Source organism: Labeo rohita, chromosome 12, assembly GCF_022985175.1.
Source record: "Labeo rohita strain BAU-BD-2019 chromosome 12, IGBB_LRoh.1.0, whole genome shotgun sequence".
Taxonomy (NCBI): Eukaryota; Metazoa; Chordata; class Actinopteri; order Cypriniformes; family Cyprinidae; genus Labeo; species Labeo rohita.
The window spans coordinates 25,709,040-25,731,337 of record NC_066880.1 but is presented as its reverse complement, the minus strand read 5'-3'; the positions used below and the strand labels follow the sequence as shown (position 1 = coordinate 25,731,337).

General features: G+C 37.8%; 1 protein-coding gene across 2 annotated transcripts in view; it reads right to left on the bottom strand.

The window, feature by feature from the left end:
- Positions 1-711: 711 nt before the first annotated feature.
- Positions 712-22,298, bottom strand: part of pcdh15b (protocadherin-related 15b) — a 245,671-nt gene continuing 224,084 nt past the window's right edge. Inside the window, exons 30-38 of one of the 2 annotated variants that reach the window (XM_051124508.1) lie at positions 21,816-21,992; positions 20,178-20,396; positions 19,532-19,540; positions 17,461-17,571; positions 5,709-5,730; positions 4,756-4,794; positions 4,351-4,424; positions 3,106-3,235; positions 712-2,150 (exon numbers count right to left, since the gene is read on the bottom strand). In XM_051124508.1, the coding sequence (XP_050980465.1) occupies positions 735-2,150; positions 3,106-3,235; positions 4,351-4,424; positions 4,756-4,794; positions 5,709-5,730; positions 17,461-17,571; positions 19,532-19,540; positions 20,178-20,396; positions 21,816-21,992 (2,197 nt within the window). In that variant the 3' untranslated portion in view covers positions 712-734. Of the gene's footprint in view, positions 2,151-3,105; positions 3,236-4,350; positions 4,425-4,755; positions 4,795-5,708; positions 5,731-17,460; positions 17,572-19,531; positions 19,541-20,173; positions 20,397-21,815; positions 21,993-22,298 lie in introns of those variants that run through there. The other variant, XM_051124507.1, reaches the window with a different exon arrangement.

Genomic DNA, 22,298 nt, shown 5'->3' with positions numbered 1-22,298 from the left:
TTTCTACCATACTGAAAAAAAGAAAACAGGTGTTTAAGATGACTGCAGGATAACAGACCTTTTTATTTTTGCACAGCACACAACAGTGGCGTTCTGTCCAAGGAGGAAATTTCAATGGTGTTTTAATTGATTTTTTTTTTTTTTTTATAGCTCTCCATTCATTTATAAATGTTTGTAGATTGCACTGCATGATTTGTTCCATTTGTTTCATATATTGATAAATATTGGTTTGGTTATTGGAAAGATTGATATAGTGTGTTAATTATCAAGATAATTTAATCAGAATACAATGAATAAAGCAGGTTTGATGAATATTCAATTAAAACATCAGCTTCCTCAGAAGAGTCCCTCCCGGACTACCACTGTTTGTCATTAAAAAGCAAAACAACCAAACACGCACTTAATGTCCCTTCATGAGCTCATTAAAAGTAATGTGTTCATGGACCAAACAGCATTGGATTTTTTTTAAAAACAACAAAAACTAACCTTATTTTGATCTGAAAATTAATTGCTGACCTAAACTTTTGAAGGGTGACCCGTAAAGGTAAGACTAGAGATGAAATGGCATGCATGTTATTCAGCAAAGGTTAAGGAGAAATGCCAAGTTGTGCTTAGCAAGAAGAAAACAAGAAGAAGAACTCCAACCAGACGAAGGCATTCAAAAGGCCAATAAAAAGTTCAACACAACAAAATAAAGGCAATGGCCAGTCTTACTGAAAATATCAGAATATAATTCAGGAGGCACCGACGGTCTCAGTTGCATCCGAATTAGACTCCTCATCCTCCCCGTCCACTTTACGGTTTCTTGCTCCATCCGAAGAGCTCGAACTATCACCTGGGCTACCACCTCTTTCTGAAGTCATTTCCCTTTCTTCATTCTCATCTATAGGAGAGAGTTTGTCGACCTCGAAAGCCTTTGCTGCACTACTGCTCGTCATAGAGAATCTGTTCATGCTGTGGAAGGTTGAATCACGTCTTCTCTCCAGAGAATTACTGCTTTTAGACCTAGAGGACCTTCGGCCTTCTTCCATCTGCCGCTCGCCTTCCTTATCGTCCTCATCCTCCTTTAGGATTGTCTCTTCTAATGCTTTCATGTGGGAGGACGTAGTTGCAGGTTCTGAAGTTGATCTGCTGCTCTTTCTCTTGTAGGTGGAGGTTACTGATCTTGGAGATGTTTTTCTGCTGTGTCTGGACTGAGAAGATCTGACAGATGATACTGTTCCTCTATCCTCCGATTTGACACTTTCTTTTCCACTGCTACCTTCCTCCGAGCTTGACTCGTTCTCTGTCTCCGACGTTCTGTCTGTGTCTGACTCTTGTTCTGTCTCTGTTTCTCGGTATGAATCTGATTCAGTCTTTGACTCTATTTCAGTGTCATCTAGCTGAGTTTTTGTTTGGCTCTCCCTGTCTGAATCAAGAGGACTCTGGTCTTGATCCTCATCAGAGTCTAAACTACTCATATGTGCACCTTCTTGGAGTCTGTATGGATGGAAAGGTGTGAATGACATGGCACTTCCAGTGTAAGACTGTTGAATGATATCTTCCCTACTCCTACCTCTTTCTTGCTCACTTTCCACACCACCACCAGGGATTCTCTGAGATTCCCTCTGTGACTCACCGTGTGACCAAAAGAACGGGGTGCTTCTATTACTTCCATGATCTACAGTCCCGCTAATGCTGCTAACAGTGTTCTTCTGAGTCTGCAATGTTTTAAAGACATTCAACTGACTCAAAACATTGCCAAGTCTTGTCTTTGCTGAAGGCATGGCTTCTTTAGTCTGAAAATAGCTGCCATTAATGACCATGCCATTCTCCACAGTGTTTGAAAGTTGTGTTGTGAATGCTTTGGGATCATCAGTACTTCCTCCTTTCTCCTCAGGAGCTACGATGGGAAATATTCTGTTGTTCTTCCACGGAAGGTGGAAAGGAGTTGGAGCTGGGCCGGATCTTCTGTCAAACATTTGGCCGAGTTTTATAGGTGCTTTGAGTAAAGTTTCAGCCTTTGAGCTGTAAGGGTGTGTGCTGCCTTCAACTGGTCCAGGCAGGTGTTGTTCAATCCTTGAAGGTTGGTCTCCAAAAGCTAGTCTAGGGGGCCTTCGTGGTGGAGCCTTGCCTGGAGAGGGAGCTGGCCTTCTGCCTTGCCTCGCAACCTGTTGCATTGATATTAGTCTAGGGTTTTTTCAGAATATTTACTCAATTCATATGACTCATTTCATCATTGTCCAATGCACTGAGAGAATTGTCAAGGTACAACCTTGTACAAAAGGTACAACCCCCAGTATAATGTTAACATGCAAATGTATTAACATGATGGTTAAAGTTAAAACTTTTTTAACTGTAACTCCATTGGCTGCTGACTCTTCAAAGTGAAATCGATGATTACTGGACATTCTGCATCATATATCATTACATGGGTGGTGCCAGCAAAAATCATAACATGATAGAAGAGGGAATGATGACATAAATCAGAGATGGGCAATTCTAGTCCTGTAGAGCCACTGTCCTGCAGAGTTTAGCTTCATCCACAATCAAACACACCTGCCTACAATTTTCAATAATGGATGAAGCAAAACTCTGTAGGAAAGAGAATCCTGAACTCTCCAGGATCAAAATTGCTCATCCCTGCTCTAGACGGTTACCCATGCTCTGCAGAACAACCCAAAATCACCCAAACTTACACAGTGAAGCAAATGTGCTCTTGTGTGAGGGTCATATTTTAGATATTACTGACTATGTGTGTATCTGTTTACACTGTAACATCATCAAAAGCATTTCAGAACATTTAGAGTAAAAAAAAATGACCTTAATACTTTTTTTTTTTGTTCTACAGTAATTCTAAATAATCAGCATGATTTTTTCTGTTCTAAGCTCAAATGTTTTTCATTGGTTGCACTATTTTTACTGTATACTGTGCACACTTCGGCTTTTTTTCTTGCTATTTGCAATGCTTTTCAAGTGAAGGTCAAGGTGCCGAAAGCATGGAAACCCTGACTGTAAAGGCATTAAGCCAGAGGCAGGATAAAAGTAACTTTTTTATATATATATATATATAAAATACTGCATGTTGTATTGGATTAAACTAAGAAAACAGAAAAAATGTTATACCTCTCCCTCAGATTCGTGAGGGCTGTAGTAGTAGCTGCCATCATCTTCCATAATCACCTCTCCATATTCATCATACATCCCTGCTGGAGAGATCAGCTTCCGACGACTCCCATACTGAGGCAAGTCATAACTAAAAGGCAGGTATACAAGATTATTGCATATACCTCAAACACACACACACACACACACACACACACACACACACACTTTTTTTGTTGGGACATTCCATAGATGCAGTGATTTTTAAAGTCTACAAACTGTATTTTCTATCCCCTTACCCTAACCCTACTCCTCACACAAAATGCTCTATTTCCAAAACTATATGAAATACTATTTCCATTCTATATTATTTGTATGTTACCTCATGGGAACCAAAAAACTGTCCCTAGAAGTTCAAAATTTACTGGTATTACTATACTTGTGGGGACATTTGGTCCTCGTAATGTATGGAATACCAGGTACACACACACAGACACATCAGTGCAAACATTGATGAATAAATAAGCAAAAACTTTGTCCCTTCTGTCCCCTATATCAAAACTAAAACTTTACGAAAGTTCTGGGGCACAGAAGTGAAAGGAAAATCCAATAAGTAAGATTTAGTAACAGACCCTCATAACACTGTATGGAAAAGGTCAAAACAGACCTTCATTAAGGACTTTGAATATTCTTGGGAGCAGCAGGCTGTCTGAACCCAAATGCAGCTTAGGCAGCCCATTTAACAGGAAATGGGTTAAATGCAGGATTATATTGATCCTCACTAGCTTGTAGCCATGGAGGTTTTCATTTGGATTTATTGAGAATAGAATGATATATTAAAGACCAATGTGGTATACAGCAGGGGAACTGCTACTGATCGCATTTGTATGACCTACTGTATAAGACGGTAAAAAAAAAAACTTGGCTAGCATTCAGTTTTTCTCAAATATCTTTGATAGTCTGCAATTACCATCACGTCCCTCAGGGGGCCATTAATATATAACACCTATTTTTATTTTTTCCATGCTAATTGGGTTCCATATGGACAGCTCACCTTGCACAGTCATCAGTAAATTATTATTGCTATTATACAGTCAAAAAGACACAAACAGGTGGCCTGCATTGTTTAGAGAAAATGACAAGATTCATCATCTGGAAATCACATAAAATACACCTAGAAATGCTGATTTATTAAATGAAGCAGGCCCAAGTCATGTCTGAAAATTTTGATTTGGGCCAGCAGCACATCGATGAAGGCACACTCACCCATGGTCATAATTATAGTAATCCTGTGTATAATAGTCCTGTCCTGGGTCGATACCAGACTCCATAGAGAGTTCCTGTGAGCAGAGCAAAAAGTTATAATTCAAAGAGCGCATTGCTTTAGGCAAAATCCTTGGGGATGTCAGACGAAAGTGCTGCCCATTACAAAGGAAAAAAAAAGGAATTTCTTATTTCTTCATTTGGTAAAAGCTACGTGCCAACATTAGCCCTTCTTGGAAGTGAATATATATATATATATATATGGAGAGAGAGAGATAAATAGATAGATATAGATAGATATATACATAGAGAGAGAGAGACTGTAGAAATGATATTGTAAAAAATTAAATGGCGCATTCAGCTCAACAGAAACCGTTTTCTGCGAGTATAAAAGTTGAGATTCTCTACCTCTGGTCTTAAGAGAGAAGGCCGAAGCAACTGCTGTTGCTGGACAGCATTCAGCAGAGAAACAGTGCAGAAACAAGAGAGAAAAGAAGGAATATTACATTGAATCTATGTGAGAGTGAATGATAGAAAATATGAAATAATTTCAGCTGGATCCACAAGTCTGTGATTACATTTTAAAATCAGCAACTGAAAAAAAAAAAAAAAAAAAAAATCAGAATTTAAATCAACAAATAATAAATTTTTAGGGTTTTGAAAAAGTGTAAAAAACATTTTAGAATGCCTAATTAATTTGTAGCTTAGATTTTCACTCAAATTTCACTGATAAAACAGTGTGAATGAGAAAACTGAGTTTTCTAACTATTCAGTTAGAAAAACTGAAAATTGAATATTTTTTACTACTGTTGTCAGACCTTAGGACCCCACTGTATAATTGCGTTTTTAAAGAAGACATAAATTAATCTGAGTTTACATGCACAGTTTTCAATAATTTTAATATTTTCATAAAACAAACAAAAAAACAAAAACTACTTACTATAGAGATAACAGAATTCTATAGTAAAGCAAAAGTTAAAAGTTTCAAAAGTTAAACATTCTTATTATAAAGCAGATAGTTCTTAATTCATATTTTTAGTATAGTTCATATTTTGTTTAGTTCATATTGTTTTATAAAAGCAATAAGCCACTTGAAGTGCTGTGTTTCAGTTTAACATGTTGGAATTCATAAAATCAAACCTCTTAAGAGCAAAAATATTTGAGAAATGTTATGAGCAAACTCCAAACCGACAGATCTAGCCTTCAGCAATTTCATAGACGAGATCTTGACAAATACTTATTTCCTCTCTCATCACTGTCACTATCAAATAGCATCAACTGATAAAAATGATGGCCAATAAAACCATCTCAAGATGAGACATCATTCAACACTGCAATTCCAAAGAATAAAAAACACATACCTCCTGATGCCCGTAGCCTCTCCTGTGAGAAGATAACAGTATGGAAATAAAGTCAGAGAGATTATGATGATAAAACCTTGATATTTCATATCTAGAAAGTATTTTAATTCTCTATCTCAAACTGGACTGTCAGATGTGACAAAGTCTGTAAATGTTTAGCAGATTTAAATGCATGAGATGAAACACTGTTTCCTTGAGATGTTTCGAAGACAATGTATGTTAAGTTTTTGCAAGGTTGCCTCAAACTCTGATAAATAATGTAGAACTGTAAAGAACTGAGCGTGTGTGGATAAACCTCAAAATAATCCACAAGACATATTTGTTTAATACTGTTTTTGCTTGTAAACGATGCTTGATCTTTGCATATTTCTCTCCTGATTCAGACGAGATGACTTTTTACTGGAGAAAGGAATATTATGGACAAATAATATTTTAGCTGGTTAAAAATGTCTTGATGGAATTGTTTATTACAAAGACGCAGCATTTGGCTTCACAGCATGTTAATTGATGGACTAGAGTGGTGTTGATTACTTGTGGATGTTTTTATCAGCTGTTTGGACTCTCATTCTGACGGCACCCAAGCACTGCAGAGAATCCATTGGTAAGCACTGATGTAAAGCTAAATTGCTCCAAATTTGTTTCAATGAAGAAACAAACTAATTTACATATTGGATGGTGAGTACATTTCCAGCATGTTTTTAATTATTTTTTTGCTGAACTATTCCTTTATAGTTTAGGGGACATTAGTCTAGGGGTCAGTGTTGAGCAGTATAATGGCAATGAAGCTCACAGGCCTCATCGCATTATGAATCTGTGTTAACACTACTGATTCAAAACAGACATTAAGACAATGATATGCCCATAGAGGAGAAAAGCTAGACACTGGTTCGCTGCAAGGACAAGTGGCACACTGTTTGTTTATCACTCAGATGAATGTTAACACCCTCAGGCCTTTAATGACATTAGACATTATCATCTGTGACAATGCTTGGCACGCAAAGACAACCTAAAAAAAACATTTGATTACAGTTTATCAGGTGTGTGTTAGGGATACGCAGAGTTTATATGGAGATGGGCCAACGTTTCCTAAGTGGCAGGACCATTTCACTGAAAGCGTAGCAAATTAAAATTCTCTCCAGGCAGCAGATCAGCGAGAGCAAATTACAGCAATTCTTCCCTGATGTGGGCATAATGAGGGATTCAAATGAAGATTTATCTCTTAACGATAATATGCGACTTTCAAGGGACTTTTGTTTTGTTGACTTTTCTCTCTCTGTATGTGTGTGTGTGTGTGTGTGTGTGTTTGCAGGTGTAATGATGTGTCAGTCCATAAATGAAATATATTACATGATATCTAATTATAATTAAAATATATAATGAAACACTGATTATGTTACACAGTTGTAACAAGGTCAAGGTACAACTGCAGTGGCATTTCCATCTTTTTTTACCAAAAAGGAAACTTACCAAAGCTATATTAAATCTACTGTGCTATATTAATTATTTGATCATCTTTCTCGATTTTTTCAAGGTCACACAAAATAATTATAAGATTAAAAATGATTTACCATAAGCTGGCATGTTCTATTCCATGTGGAGTTTGTGTTAATTAAAACTAATGGGAACCAATACCAGCACTGACAGCACACAGAAGAAGGTATTACAAAAATCAAATGCTACTATTGATTGTAAAATCACTCCGTTCTAAATATATGTATTTTAAAGGTTTTGATTAATTACGAATCATAAACTACATAGCAGGATAAACACCACTAATATGTTAAAACACTCTTTGAAAATTCAGATTTAGAATATAGAAACTTTGTCTGGAGAGTTGCTGTATAGTTATTCATGGTTTGTTTTTAGAAATATACAAAGTTATGTGTATATTTCCTGCACAAACAACAACAAAAAAAAAAATCACTTTTACAATATGCAAATCAATTACAAATAATCACAGAAATATGTGATTAAACATGTTATCATGTTATTCTTTTGTAATCAAACACACTGAATTAAGTTTTAGACGTGCATTGCAGTTTGACTTTTGCCATCTGCTTTGCAAGTGTTTGAAATGTTGACTAAACAGAGTGTTAGTGACAGATGAAGCTTGTTTGATTGTGCTAATTTTAAAGTACAGAGGGCTTTCCTCCTCCCTCTGATTGCCATAAAGATGTTTGCGTGTTTGTTTATTCCCTAACGCTGTTAATATGTTATGATGGCACTGCTAGTCCTAATGGAACATGACGCTACAGATTAGAAAAACAAATCATGATATGAGATGGAAAGTATGGCATGATGTGGGTTATCTGCAAAGATAAAACCAACAACAGTAAAAACCTTTAGGTAGTATCTTATCACCATCACAAAAGAAGCTTTAAATAGTTAAATCCTGCACATTCATTGTAAATCAATGAGAGATTTTTCTGTCTTTACTCTTAAATTTCTTTAATTTAATAACATTTAATAAAGCTAAAATATATAGCACACAAAAAGTGAGGTGATCCATAGAAAGCCTGAATGGAGTCTATATTAAGGAGTTAAAGTCTAACCAGACTATCAGAGCTGTGTTAATACAGTGCTGCCCACTGTAAATAGAAGGGACAATCATTACAGAAACAGAACATGATCAATATTTAAAAGGTCGTGGAAATACTTTTGAATGTGCTACAGAACAAGAACAAAAACAATATGGTATAGTTGTGTACTGCTGTGAGCCGACAATGATTGGATTTAATGGTGCAGTATCCATCCATTAGTATCATAACAATTAAAGCCAGGATTAGGGGGATGTTTGCTGAATCGAGTGCAGTGTGTTTCTGTTTAAAAGAGTAAATGGAGGACATATCACCAATCAGACGAGCTCTCTCTCTCACACACAAACACGCGCACACTAAATTGATTTAGCCGGTAATTACAAGCAACTTGACGACTCAGTTGCCTCTCAAACCTCCTAAAAATTGCACAGTCATGTACCATAGAGCCATTTAGCATTACAGCTTGTTTGTCACTTGTTTCTCTTCAGTGTATTTTTTAGTCCTTTTTAGCACAGACAATTTGTTCAGAGTGAACAGTTCAGAGCGAATACTTGCACTGAGAGATATACAATGTCCTCTTAACAGCTGTACTTACAAAATAAACTGCTCATAGTGATACATGTTTCATACAATAAAGACCAACACTTTTTGAAGTGCAGTGTTGAGCCACTTATGCATTAAAAAATACAAATACAATATTTTTCTCACAATCCTCTTTCATGTAAAACCAAAGCAATAGCTTGACTGTATTTGAGCTACATGGCACTCTTGATGCATCTAGCATCACACAGGCTGCATTTACAATAAGGCTTAATGCACAGGTCTAATATTTTTACACGCATACATTTTTTTTTAAATTCAATCTGTTTCACATAACCGACTGTGCTTATATGAATGTCCTCTGCCAGATGTTAGTGAAAACTAGGGTGTGGTCACAGAGGCTGTGCTGACACATTTAACAAAAAAAGGGAGAAAAAAGAAAAGAAAGAAAAATGAGAGATGAGCGCATGCAGTGTACCTCAGAGAAAAGCTTTATAGAGGACATTTATCCCATCCAGTGACAGTAACATACAGCCCAACATTAGGACATGTGAATATGAGAATTTCTATGAGTACGTAATAGTGTTTTGTGTAGTAAAACAGTTTGAAGGGATAAAATAAAAATGTGTTTATGAAGGGTTTAACTCAACTAAATAACAAAACACTCTTGCAAAACTTATTAAAAATACAAAAACTGTAAAAGCACAAACACTTGATTTTGTTATACAGTAAGATAAAACACAACGATAAGACAAAAAGATGACAAAAATGTAGTGATAAGGGGTTTTCACACATTAGGAACCTTTTCATAGTACCTAGAACTATTGTACGAAGTACCCGCTTTTTGCCGTGTTTGCACCATGGGAACTAGGAACACATTTAGTTCTAGAAACTCTGTTTAGTGGAACGAAATTAGCTCCTACTTCAGAATTGGGTCTTAAACAGTTCTATAAGAACTATCAGTGACGTAAGTGTACGCTGATTGGCCAAGCACATATGAAACACCGGCTACCCGGCATTTTTAAAAGCCTGTGTAAATGTAACTAAAGACTATAGACTGCAGTCCTTGGTGCCAGTTGCTAGTGTGCGTCATGAGATCAAGGAAGTGAGGTTTACCTGCACAGCACCTACCAGCTGGCCTCTATTACACTCACCCCCCTAAACCTCACTACCATCCGGGTCATGGCACCAGTGTACCCCTCCCCGGATCCTACTCGCACCCACTCTGGGGTACGTTTCCTGTACAGCGATGCAACTCGCTGATTAACCTCCATAGTACGATGCATTGTTGTGAAAACGAACTAGCTAGTCATAACTGTTTCCCTAACGCGGTCACATCTCTGTCGTTTGAACCACATTAGTTCAACAATGTAGGGCCATTGTTAATGACATCACTGAGTAATAACATATGTTATTTAACTGATTAAAGATCTCTAAAATGCAGCTATATTGAATATGGCACCTGATGACTAATTTACTATTTTTTTCCCCTCATTTCGCTTTATTTGATGTTTGATTCATTGCAGGTTCCCTCTTACGTCATACTCCGGGGTTCCCTTAGGCATTTATGTGCTTGCGCACTTCAAAAACAGGGTTGTGGCTAGAAGGGATACAGCTCCGACCAGAAACTAACAATGAAATGAATTGTTCTACCTATTGGATTGTTTTTTTTCTACACCTACCCTAACCCTAAACTTAGACCTTACTATAATACAAAAACAGTTTTACTGTTGTACAGTGTGACAAAAATAACGTTAGTTTGATGTGCGCATGCCTAGTAGCTAAAGCTGTATTCCTTCTAGCCTTAACCCAAAAACAGCGCTTACAGAGGAAGCTTAAAAATACATTAAAATGTGTTTATATTTAGATCGAGTGAAAGATATAGATTGTACTGCATGTTAGCTTTCTTATTGTGCCCAAGAGCATAATTTATTGAGCCCATATGTCTTACTAACAAGGAACTATGCTTCTAACCACAGGTCGAGAATTGTAGTTCCAACCACGTAACTTTGTGACTGTTTGCGAATGTTCGTTTGAACTATGGTTTCGGGAAACACTGAATCGTTGAACTATGTTGGTAAGACAGAACTTGCGGCCATAGTTAGCTAATGGTGCTTTTGGGAAACGCACCCCTGAACAGTACTCAAACCTATGTCTCCAGCATGGGAGGTGGGTGCACTAACAAGGAAGCGAAAGACTGTAGCCCCTAGCGTCAGTTGCGCCTTTTCTGATCAAGGAAGTGAGGTTTACCTGCACAGCACCTACCAGCTGGCCTCTGTTACATAAACATATATTACATAAAAACTGCTGTCTGCAGCGTCATGTTCTTTTCTCAGCCTTAATGATATGTAACACTGCTAGTTGTCCAATTTGGTCAGATTTTCATGCTTTTTCATGAAGTCTAACCAGACTATCGGAGTCATGTTAATACAATCATTACAGAAACAGAACATGATCAATATTTAAAAGGTCATGGAAACACTTTTGAATGTGCTACAGAACAAGAACAAAAACAATATGGTATAGTTGTATACTTCTGCGAGCCGACAATGATTGGATTTAATGGTGCAGTATCCATCCATTAGTATCATAACAATTAAAGCCAGGATTAGGGGGATGTTTGTTGAATCGAGTGCAGTGTTTCTGTTTAAAAGAGTAAATGGAGGACATATCACCAATCACACCAGCGCTCTCTCTCTCACACACAAACACGCGCACACTAAATTGATTTAGCCGGTAATTACAAGCAACTTGACGACTCAGTTGCCTCTCAAACCTCCTAAAATGTGCACAGTCACGTACTATAGAGCCATTTAGCATTACAACTAACTTGTTTCTCTTCAGTGCTTTTTTAGTCCTTTCTAGCACAGACAATTTGTTCAGAGCGAGTAGTTCAGAGTGAATGCTTGCACTGAGAGAGACACAATGTCCTATTACAGCTGTACTTACAAAATACTCATAGTGATACAGGTTTAATACAATGAAGACCAACACATTTTGAAGTGCAGTGTTTTGCCACTTGTGCATTCAAAAAATAAAAGTATTTCCTCACAATCCTCTTTCATGTAAAATCAAAGCAATGGGTTGACTGTATATGAGCTACATGGCACTCTTGATGCATCTAGCATCACTTTACACTGTGAGGCCTAATGCACAGATCCACAATTTTTACACGCATCCATTTTCTGATCTGTTTAGATTCACATAACCGACTGCGCTTGTATAAATGTCCTCTGCCAGATGTTAGTGAAAACTAGAGAGTGGTCACAGAGGCTGTACTAACACAATTAACAAAAAGAGAAAAAAAGAAAAGACAAATGAGAGATAAGTGCATTCAGTGTACCTCAGAGAAAAGCTTTATAGAGGACATTTATCCCATCCAGTGACAGTAACATACAGCCCAACATTAGGGCATGTGAATAGGAGAATTTCTATGAGTACCTAATAGTTTTGTGTACTAAAACAGTTTGAAGGGATAAAATAAAAATGCCTTTATGAATGGTTTAACTCAATAATGGTTTAACTAAATAACAAAACACTCTTGCAAAACTTATTAAAAATACAAAAACTGTAAAAGCACAAAAACTTGATTTTGTTATACGGTAAGATAAAACACAATGATAAGACAAAAAGATGACAAAAAATGTAGTGATAAGGGGCTTTCGCACCTTAGGAACCTTTTCATAGTACCTAGAACTATTGTAGGAAGTACCTGCTTTTTGGCGTGTTCGCACCACAGGAACTAGGAACGTATTTAGTTCCAGAAACTCAGTTTAGTGGTACGAAATTAGCTCCTACTTCAGAATTGGGGCTTAAACCGTTCTATAGGAACTATCAGTGACATAAGTGTACGCTGATTGGCCGAACACATACGAAACACTGGCTACCCGGCATTTTTAAAAGCCCATGTAAATGTAACTAGAGACTAAAGACTGCAGCCCTTGGTGCCAGTTGCTAGTGTGCCTCATGAGATCAAGGAAGTGAGGTTTACCTGCACAGCACCTACCAGTTGGCCTCTGTTACACTCACCCCCCTAAACCTCACTCCCATCTGGGTCACGGCACCAATGTAACCTCCAATCAAGGCATTCTTCATTTATCGGTTGTTGATGTTTGTAAATGCCGCAAATAAAAATGTTGCTGTCGGGAACTTCAGAGTTCCTGCTCCTGGTGCAAATGCAACCAGGAAAACTGTCCTTTTATAGGGGTTTTGGCACCACATACTTCCATGAACTAGGAACTAGCCAGTAGGGTGGTACCCAGAGATCCAGTTTCCTTTGGGCAGTTTTCCTGGTTGCATTCACACCGGCAGCAGGAACTTGGTTGATCAGAGCATTTTTTTGTGATTTTTTTTATTTTTTATTATTTTTTTTTTTGTGATAACAGAGATGGAATGTAAATCTCCTGTGACAACTTGTAGTGTTACAAATTGAGGCTGAGAAAAAAACACAATGCTGCAGACAACAGGTAAATGCCATTATTGCTGTTTTTCATGTTTGTGGAGTAAATATTTTTACATGGCTTTTTATAAAATGCCGGGTAGCCAGTGTTGTATATGCGTTTGGCCAATCAGCTCGCACTTATGTCACTGGTAGTTCCTACGGAACTGTTATAGACCCTAGGAGCTCATTTAGTTCCTCCAAGCAGAGTTCAGAGTACTAAAACTGTTCCTACTTTCTGTGGTGCAAACACGCTGAAAAACTGGGTACTTCCACCAATAGTTTTAAGAGCTATGAAAAGGTTCCTCCAGTGCAAAAGCCCCTAAAAGGGCCTGTTCACACAGGACACATTCTTGTGCTGGTGTTGCTTGTGCCATACTCTACTGTTTGAGATACAGAAATGGCTTGCCAACTGTCAGTTCTCCTGCGCTCTGGCAAAATGCTGTAATGCTAGAATTCATCCTGTGTGAACTGCCTCTAAGAGAGTAATAGCAACATGGACAAAGAGAGTGTCACAGGATAGTGGACTGAGAGGGAAAGCGTTTCTCCAGCTCCTCCACTAGTGAGTTCATGTTTGGATTGGGCTCTGGTGGTGGTATTTCTTGTACAGGCTCCGCCTCTGACACACCAGCCTCTGGTTCAACAGACACTTGTGGTTTGGAGACGATCTTTGGCGGGCGCTGCTTTTTATCTATTTGACTGTACATGTTGGCAACAGATTTCTCTATGTCTGCTATGTTCTGGATGTTCTTAAGGATCCCTTTGAGTTCCCTCTTGGGAGGCTCCGGCTCGGACGGCGGTGGAGGTGGTGCGGGGCGTAAGGACACCGGTCGAAGGGATGTGACCGAGGGAAGAGGAGGAAGGACAAATGGAGATGGAGGGATGGAACGGGTCAAGGATGGTGATAATGGAGGGGGGAGAGGAGGGGGTGGTGGAGGGGTTGGATGGGGAGGATCTGGTGGGGATTGAGGGATAGGAATGGATTGGGAAGTGGGACTTGAAGGAGGTGGTGGGGGACTGGAAGGAGGTGGAGGTGGAGGTGGTGGTGGTGGTGGGGGACTGGAGGGAGGTGGAGGTGGTGGGGGAGGTGGTGCAGGTACATCTGGTGGGTCGGGGATGATCTCCACATTGACCTCGTAAGACTCCACATCACTATAGGACGTCATTCTGCTGAACTTCCGCAGAACCGGTGGAGTGGGCTTGTGACTGGGTGGAGGTGTTCCGTCACTCTGGGTAATGATTATTGCTGGGGGTCTGCTGTTATGTCCCATGGCTGAAGATTGCGGGGTCTCAAAAACAGAGAGAATAATTTCGGAAGAGAGTGACCCACGAGAGTCCTGGCCTTGCCTCTGCCTGTCCTGCAAAGCCTGCTGCTCAAATTGGCGTGCCTGCTCTTTTACTGTCAATTTGGGCTCTGGATCTTCATCCACAAGTCCATCGAACCCATCAATCATCTCTTTACTGTCCTTAAGCTCAGACTTCAGCAGTTGCAGCTCCCACTGAACTGGATCCATCGCCACCCTCCTACTCCGTAGGGCTTCATTGTTCTCCCACTTGTGCAGCCTGGAAGGTAAAGTCCAGGCGTGTCCTGAGCCTGTGGATGGGAAGTGCAGGATGGACTTTCTCAGATCTCTCATGTTGGGTGAATACATGCCCAGATGGTACCTCTGATTTTGGTGCTCAGGGCTGCTGAGGGTGCCGTCATCGTGGTAAAGGGGGTTGGTTGTAGTAAGAGGGTTCTCGTCGGAAAGAAAGGTAATGTTGCTTTCTGACTTAGGCAAGTTGTTGAGCAGGACTCCATTAGCGGTGGACAGCTTGTGAGCAGTGATGGCACGGGAGGCAAATGAGCTAATGAGACGCTGCCGATCGCCATCCTGCAGAACGCACCTCTTAGTTCTGCTTTCAGCATAACCGCAAAAAGAGACAAAGATCGACTTAACAGAGGACGTGAACAGCAAGATTGATGGGGAAGTAGGAGGGAAGCCAGCTACGAAAAGCACTTGCTTTGGATTGACTGTAGTACTAAGAACAAAATGCTAACCAAATCCTAGGCAAACACCCAAAACAGCAAGTTATCACTGAACAGCGCTAACACAGTGCCAAGCTAATATCAGTACTGATCAAGAGCAAGACAACAGATAGCAATGCTAAGCAACTGGAAGGATTGGATGTTCAACATCTTTCTGAGAAACTAGGGCTGGGAAAATAAATCAATGCATCACGAATCAAGAAATGATTCTGCATCGATTCTGAGATTTTCCGAATGCATTGTGATTCTCTCTAAAATCGATTCTGAACTTTAACAGCAGATGGCACTGCATGCTTTATTCTGTATTTATTCTGCTTTATTCTGAAACAGCTGTATTCTGCTTGCTTCCAATTCCTTACTTGATCCTATAATCATTCATACATTTCGAAAAGTTGAAGCAAATTACAAGAGTGTTCACAGTGGGCTGTTTACATTAATCTCACGTCATAAAAGCATTCTGAGGTGAGGTGCAATTAGAGGGCCATCTGTTGTTAAAATCTAAGCTCAAAATCAATTCCAGAGAGAATCATGATGTTTTCAGAAAATCACAGAATTTTTTTTTTGCTGCAGCCCTATGAGAATCCATCATAATTACAACTATACCTTACATGTACTGTCTACCTGAAACTACTTGGGTAATTGTTTACTAGATGAAACACAGATGACTGCCTACTTACTTAGATCTGATATCCAAGAAATGAAAAAAGAGACAGGAGGAAAACACAAATAATATGAGTGAACTTAGCAAGACGTTAAAAAAGCAGTTAAGTGTAATAAAGGTTAATGGGTAGGTGCCAGTCCTTTAAAAGGAAAACCTGCCTAAAATTAGACACAACCTTTCCAGAGAAATGAGTTTAAAAGATGATAATATATAACTTTAACATCATCTTTTGAAATAAGATGTGACAACACAACAATTTGCACATTAAAACATAACTGTCCACATTTAAACTTTAATGTTGAGAAACCTAGCCTGTTTAGGCATGATTAGGACAATAGAAGTAGGGCAGATACAGTTATTCTAAATGGTAATGATCATTATGATAAGATAAAGGTTGCAGTGGAAAATAAGCCAGTTTAATTTTAAGGGTCAGAAAGAGGGTAGAAAAGGCTCACATAAAACTAAATTAGGGGTTATGCACCGAAGCTGTCTGGAGATCTATTATATCAGTTGGTTTCCTACTTATCCTTCATCCCCACTGGGAGTATATAGAAGGCCTTAGAAATATATGGTAAGAAGTAATGAAATTCAGCATACTCATAAAAAAAATATATTGTCTTCTATCATTTTTGTTTTGGGGTCAAAAGTTTTGGGCTCAAAAGTTATTGAAGAGTTTGCAAAACAATAACAACAAAACACTTTTTGATATACTGGAACCATTAGGATGCAACATAATATGAACATGGAAATGATAAAGCCACTTAGGATTTCAGATTGTATCTTGCCAATGCTCTACTTAAATTTAAACAGAAACTTGTTAATTGCTATCGCTACTATATGCCACAGGGGCAACTGCAATTTCTAATATAAATTAGTCCAGTCTAGAAATTTGGGTTAGAGGATTATTAGCCCATTCCTGATAAGTGTATCTTTGATATTTCAAAAAACTTTCCATGCTATAAAATGATAACCATGAAGACACCAAACGGGATGGGAAGCGGTGTATTGTCACTGCTTTTTACTTTGAGTGTGGGCCCATACCCTGAGGGTAACAAAAGCGTTTGGTGATCACCTCAACCTGGGATCAAACTTGCAATCTTTTAGAGAAAGGCCTGTAGTTTTGCATTACCCCTAATACTGACACAGGTAAAAGAATAAATGGAAACGACTGACACAAAAAAGGGTTACTGTCATTTGTGTGTGGTTTTATCACCATGAATAGAAGCCCTTGCTTTGCTAAGTCATAAAATCAGATTAGATTAAATTATATCTGTTTATTAACATAAATACTCCACCTAGAACCAAATTAGCAACTTAAAAAAAATTGTTTTCCACACACTTCTTGCTCCAATCATACAATTCGCTAAATTTTGTTATTATTTAAACAATAAAGAAAAAATGCCAATGTGATTAGAAATGTAGACAATTTATAGACATGAATAGACTTGTGCAATCCTACTTCAAGATTACATATTAATATTCTGTATCAGTCAGTGCTTTAAGACATTGACTAGTACAGTATAAAGTGCAGAAGATATAAAACTTACATGGTGCTGTCGCCGAGTTCTTCATACAGGTTGTTGGTGGCAGCACCCCCAGATTTTCCAGTGGGAAGCGCCATTTGGATTCTGGCTGTTTTTGCACACTCTGCCTGTCGTCTTTAGATGACAAAGTCAACAAGTTGAGCATATTATGAAAGATTCATAAATTATACATGCAGCACATTTGGGGTCCAAAAACAATATATTTATAAAAAACTCAGTTTTGAAAGCATATAATTTGCTTTATTGCACTTTTTTTTTCTTGCATTCTAAGAAAATATTTGAGAGTTTGATGGTTATGTAATGAGTGCCTGTGAAGTGGTTTAAGTAATTTCATAGCATGCTGTTCTTAAAGAAACCCTTCTAATGTTTTTGAATAATTCGGTTTTGATCTTTTCTTTCAAAGGTGCGAATTTACAAGGATGTTGGAATCAGCTTTATATCCTCAGGGGATTTGACAACTTAGGGAACAAAAGCTATTCTTTACATAAGTTGTGTTCTAAGCATTTTTGTTCTGGTCCTGGGAAATCAACAAGCCTTCATCTTTCCCTGGACATTTAGCTATTTTGGAGTTTCTCAGATACAACAAATGAGATCACTGGTTCTCACCTGGTGGGTCGCAGACAGCAATAAATATAATGGTATGAATAAAATTAAATATTAATAAATGCAACTAACCTTATAATCTTTTATAGTTCAGAGTGGACAATAAAGAGGCATTTCTAAAAAGGGGAAAATGCTTCTCATATTTTTTGTTGTTGACGCCAGAGGTTGCATGTCAAATCAAATGGTACTTTGGCTCAAATTTATCTGTCACTTGGTAAAAGCTAGTCGTATTTTGGCAAATGCCAACATGGACAAGTAAACAAACAAAACTATGCAATATACCAAGATGATACTACTAAGAAAAGACATCATTAATGCAGACAATGTATTTTGCGCAGTGAATTATTTGCTGTTCAGAGCATAAACATTCACACATTGTTGATTTACATTGTATCATTGACGTTTGCACGACAAGTTATTTGTGACCCAGGACCACAAAACCAGTCATAAGGGTCAATTTTTTGAAATTGAGATTTATACATCATCTGCTGAATAAATAAGCTTTCCATCAATGTATGGTTTAGACAGACAATATTTGTTTGAGATTCAACTATTTTAAATCTGGAATCTGAGAGTGCAAAAAAAAAAAAAACAAAACAAAAAAAAAAACAAAATGTTGAGAAAATCGCCTTTAAAATTGTCCAAATTAAGTTTTTAGCAATACATATTACTAATCAAAAATTAAGTTGTTATATTTACAGTAGTATTGTGTACATATATTTACAAATGTACAAAATATCTACATTGAACATGATCTTTACTTAACCCTTTTAACTGTCACTCCCATTTCTGATCACATAAAAATGCACTATCCAGACTTAAATTTTTATAATTCACGAATGAAAACATGATAATATGATAATATGATTTTAATGTACATTTTCCGTGGTAATGCAATGTCTGATTTTAAAATGCCTTTCAAAGGATGAATTTTGAGATTTTAAGTTTTGAACTGATAAATACTTTCTTATGATTTCTAAAACGTGACAGGGAAAAAGGCAATGAAGAAAGTCTTTTGTGACAAAGGTCAGAACTCGTGTTATGATGTAGATTTTTTTAAGTTTCACTCTTGACATATATTAATCTATTACTTTTCCTACATAATTTGTAACACAAAAATATGGTAAAATATCTATTTAGGAGTCTTAGACCTTTCCAACGATGTATAGTTTTTCATGATTAGATTAGGATTTATTTGTATTATGGTGAAGTAAACTTAGGTGTTAATATCCTAATGATTTTTGGCATAAAAGAAAAATCGATAATTTTGGCCCATACAGTGTTTTTGTGGTTACTGATTTTGTGGTCCAGGCTCACACTTAGGTACTGTTGGGCTGCAATTTGATATCCAATGTCAAATCTGAGCCTTTAAGCCTAACCATTTGAGAACCACTAAATTAATGCTTAAGAGCGAGAAATTGTTAAGATATTTAACTAATATATTACATGCAAGTCTTAAAACGATACTTACTCTTTGAATCTGAAGTTGGTGCATTGTAAAAAGAAAAGAAAAAATATATTAGACATTGACTCATAACATGAACTATGAAGTATGAATTATCGTCATACAAATCTAAACTCTCAATACTTTCAGAATGTTCCTCATATCTTTAGCACGGATCATGTCATTTTATTCCTGAGTTCCCATCATCAGGTCTGCCATATGGCAGTGGCTCGGCTGGCACCACATGTAAAACTCAGTCCTTAACCGCAGACAGTTTCTCATATTTACTTCTCATGGCCTTAATTAATCTTCTTTCACACTGAATAAACACAAGAGCAGACAGCTCTCTAAGGTGTTACCACTGTGAAAAGAAAGAGTGTGTGTATGTTCCTCTGAAATCCCAGCAGAGGGAAGCTGCCTGCCTAACAGGATGTTTCAAAATTAATGACCTTTACATGTATTTATTTATTTAGCTGCTAAGTGGAGAAATCTGCAGTCTGAGTAGCCTTCCTACTACTTCAACTTCATTCCCACACAGGGCATTAAAGCAACACTGTGACATAACATTAAAACTATTCAAAACTGGAAAATATGCAAAGAACAGAGTAATTGGTTGCATTGCTAGCCTAGGCAAAGAGATTGCTATGGACTGGACCATGGTGGCAACACTCACTGTCGGTAGGTGATAATGACGATGAGGATGGCTGGGATACAGCACATGATGATGATGACGGCCAAGGCCAGCAGGGCTCCTTCGGTGTATCCAACAGACTGTACCGCCTTCTTTACGCTCTCCACCACATCCGGCGTGCGGATCTCCAGAATGCGTCCTCCACGTCCCAGATAGGGCTGGAACTCCTTATTGATGTCCAATAACTTCCCATCTAAAAACCTGCAAAAACCACAGGAACAGTCACATATGTCACCATGCATATGCTATTTGACTAGTTCTGCAGTGAAAGCCACATAAATCTGGCAATAAAGATCTCACTTGCCTTCCAGCCAGTGAACAACTGAGCAAATGAATTAAAATTCATGAGCCAAACTTTTATAATAAAGTATAAAAGGTGTCCTCTCACTTTTTAGGGTAATGTAAATGTAATGTGGTGATTTTATACTTATATTGGCTAGTATGTAAGTGCCATTCACCGTGCTGACAGTTAAATAAAACGAAAGACTGAATGTTGTCTGTATTAGAACTAACGAGTTTGAAAGCACATACGACAGCCTACAATTCATGATTTGCCCGTACAAGCATTAGAAACCGTGCTGTCTGAGCAGGCTAATTACTGTGACAAAACAGACAATCTGGCTACAGATTTAACCACAAGTCTCATTTTTATGAAAAATGAGAATATGTCTAAACAAACATAAACATGCACTCCATCTGCTTTATCGTGCTGCTTGGGTGAAAAATAGGCAAACAAAAAACAGACTATGAATAACACTAACTAATGGCTAGGAGAAGGTGGTATCTTAAATAATGCTATGAGTATATCATATCACACTAAGTGTTATAATATAATTGTGTGAAATACTTGTACCTTCAAAACATTATGGTTGAAGCCATAATGTTAACAATGTCCTTACTTCTTTTCTGGGCCTTGAACGTATCAGCTGCATTGCTGTCTATGCAGGGTCATAAAGATCTCAGATTTCATTAAAAATATCTTAATTTGTGTTCCAAAGATGAACCAAGGACATGAGGGTGAGAAATAAATGACATAATTTTCATTTTTGGGCAAACTACCAAAAAAACCTTTAAAAAAAACCTTTAACCCTTGTTTTCCACTGAAATACTGTACAGATGAAAGGAAATTAATATTTCATTTTTCCTGATGGACACAAAACAAATATTTATAACAAATGAATAATTTAGACATCGGTTCAAGCTGATGTTTAGCCAAAAACAAGCCAAGAAATCCAACATGCATCTTGCAGTTGGTAAAAATGACTCATTTCTATTTATAGCCATGGCAAACACAATTTTGGGATACAGTTTGAGGAGTTTCTTTCTGCTTGGTGTTGGATTTTACAAATTCAAATCATGTCTACTTGATGCACCAACAACGTCCTTGCTTTGATATTTTTGAGACATGTAGCGCTCTGCATTTTTGCAATACTCTGTCTAAATAATATAAAGCAGTTCTTTACTGTATAGCTGAAAAACTCATCTATATCCCAGTATGAAGGGTAGATGTATCTCTAGCGGTTCTAGCAGGTTTGAGGAAAAGGCCAGGAGATTAAGAGAGAGAAGAGCACAGCAGAAATAGAGTTTGGCAGGGTAAGTTGGATGAGAGGAAGCACTTACTTGAAGAGCTCCTGTCTGGAGAGAGCTCTGTTGGTCAGAGGGTCGATTGCATAAACCATCAGGTCAGATTTTGAGTAGTCCTCCTGTTCATAACCCTCACCATAACGTCGCGGCCCGATCGACTCGACAACAAGTTTAGCTCCTGGTATCTGGTCCTGGACGTATCGCTCTAAAATCCTACATTGAGAGACAGAAAATGACAGATCGAGACATTCTATTTACCTTTTTTTTCAGGCTATTGATTTCTAAAAGGAATGCTCTACACAAACAGCCTTTTAATGAATGTTATTTTCATTCAGGGCACATTCTCAAAACTATGCAAGCCCGTGTCCACCACTGAAATAAAAACAAAACAAAATTAAAAAAAGGACAGTAATTGCAACTTTTTCTCACAATTCTGACTTTTTTTTCTTGCAGTTGCGAGTGGAGATCCCGCAATTCTAATACAAATTTGCAGTTCTGACTTTTTACTCAGTTGTGAGT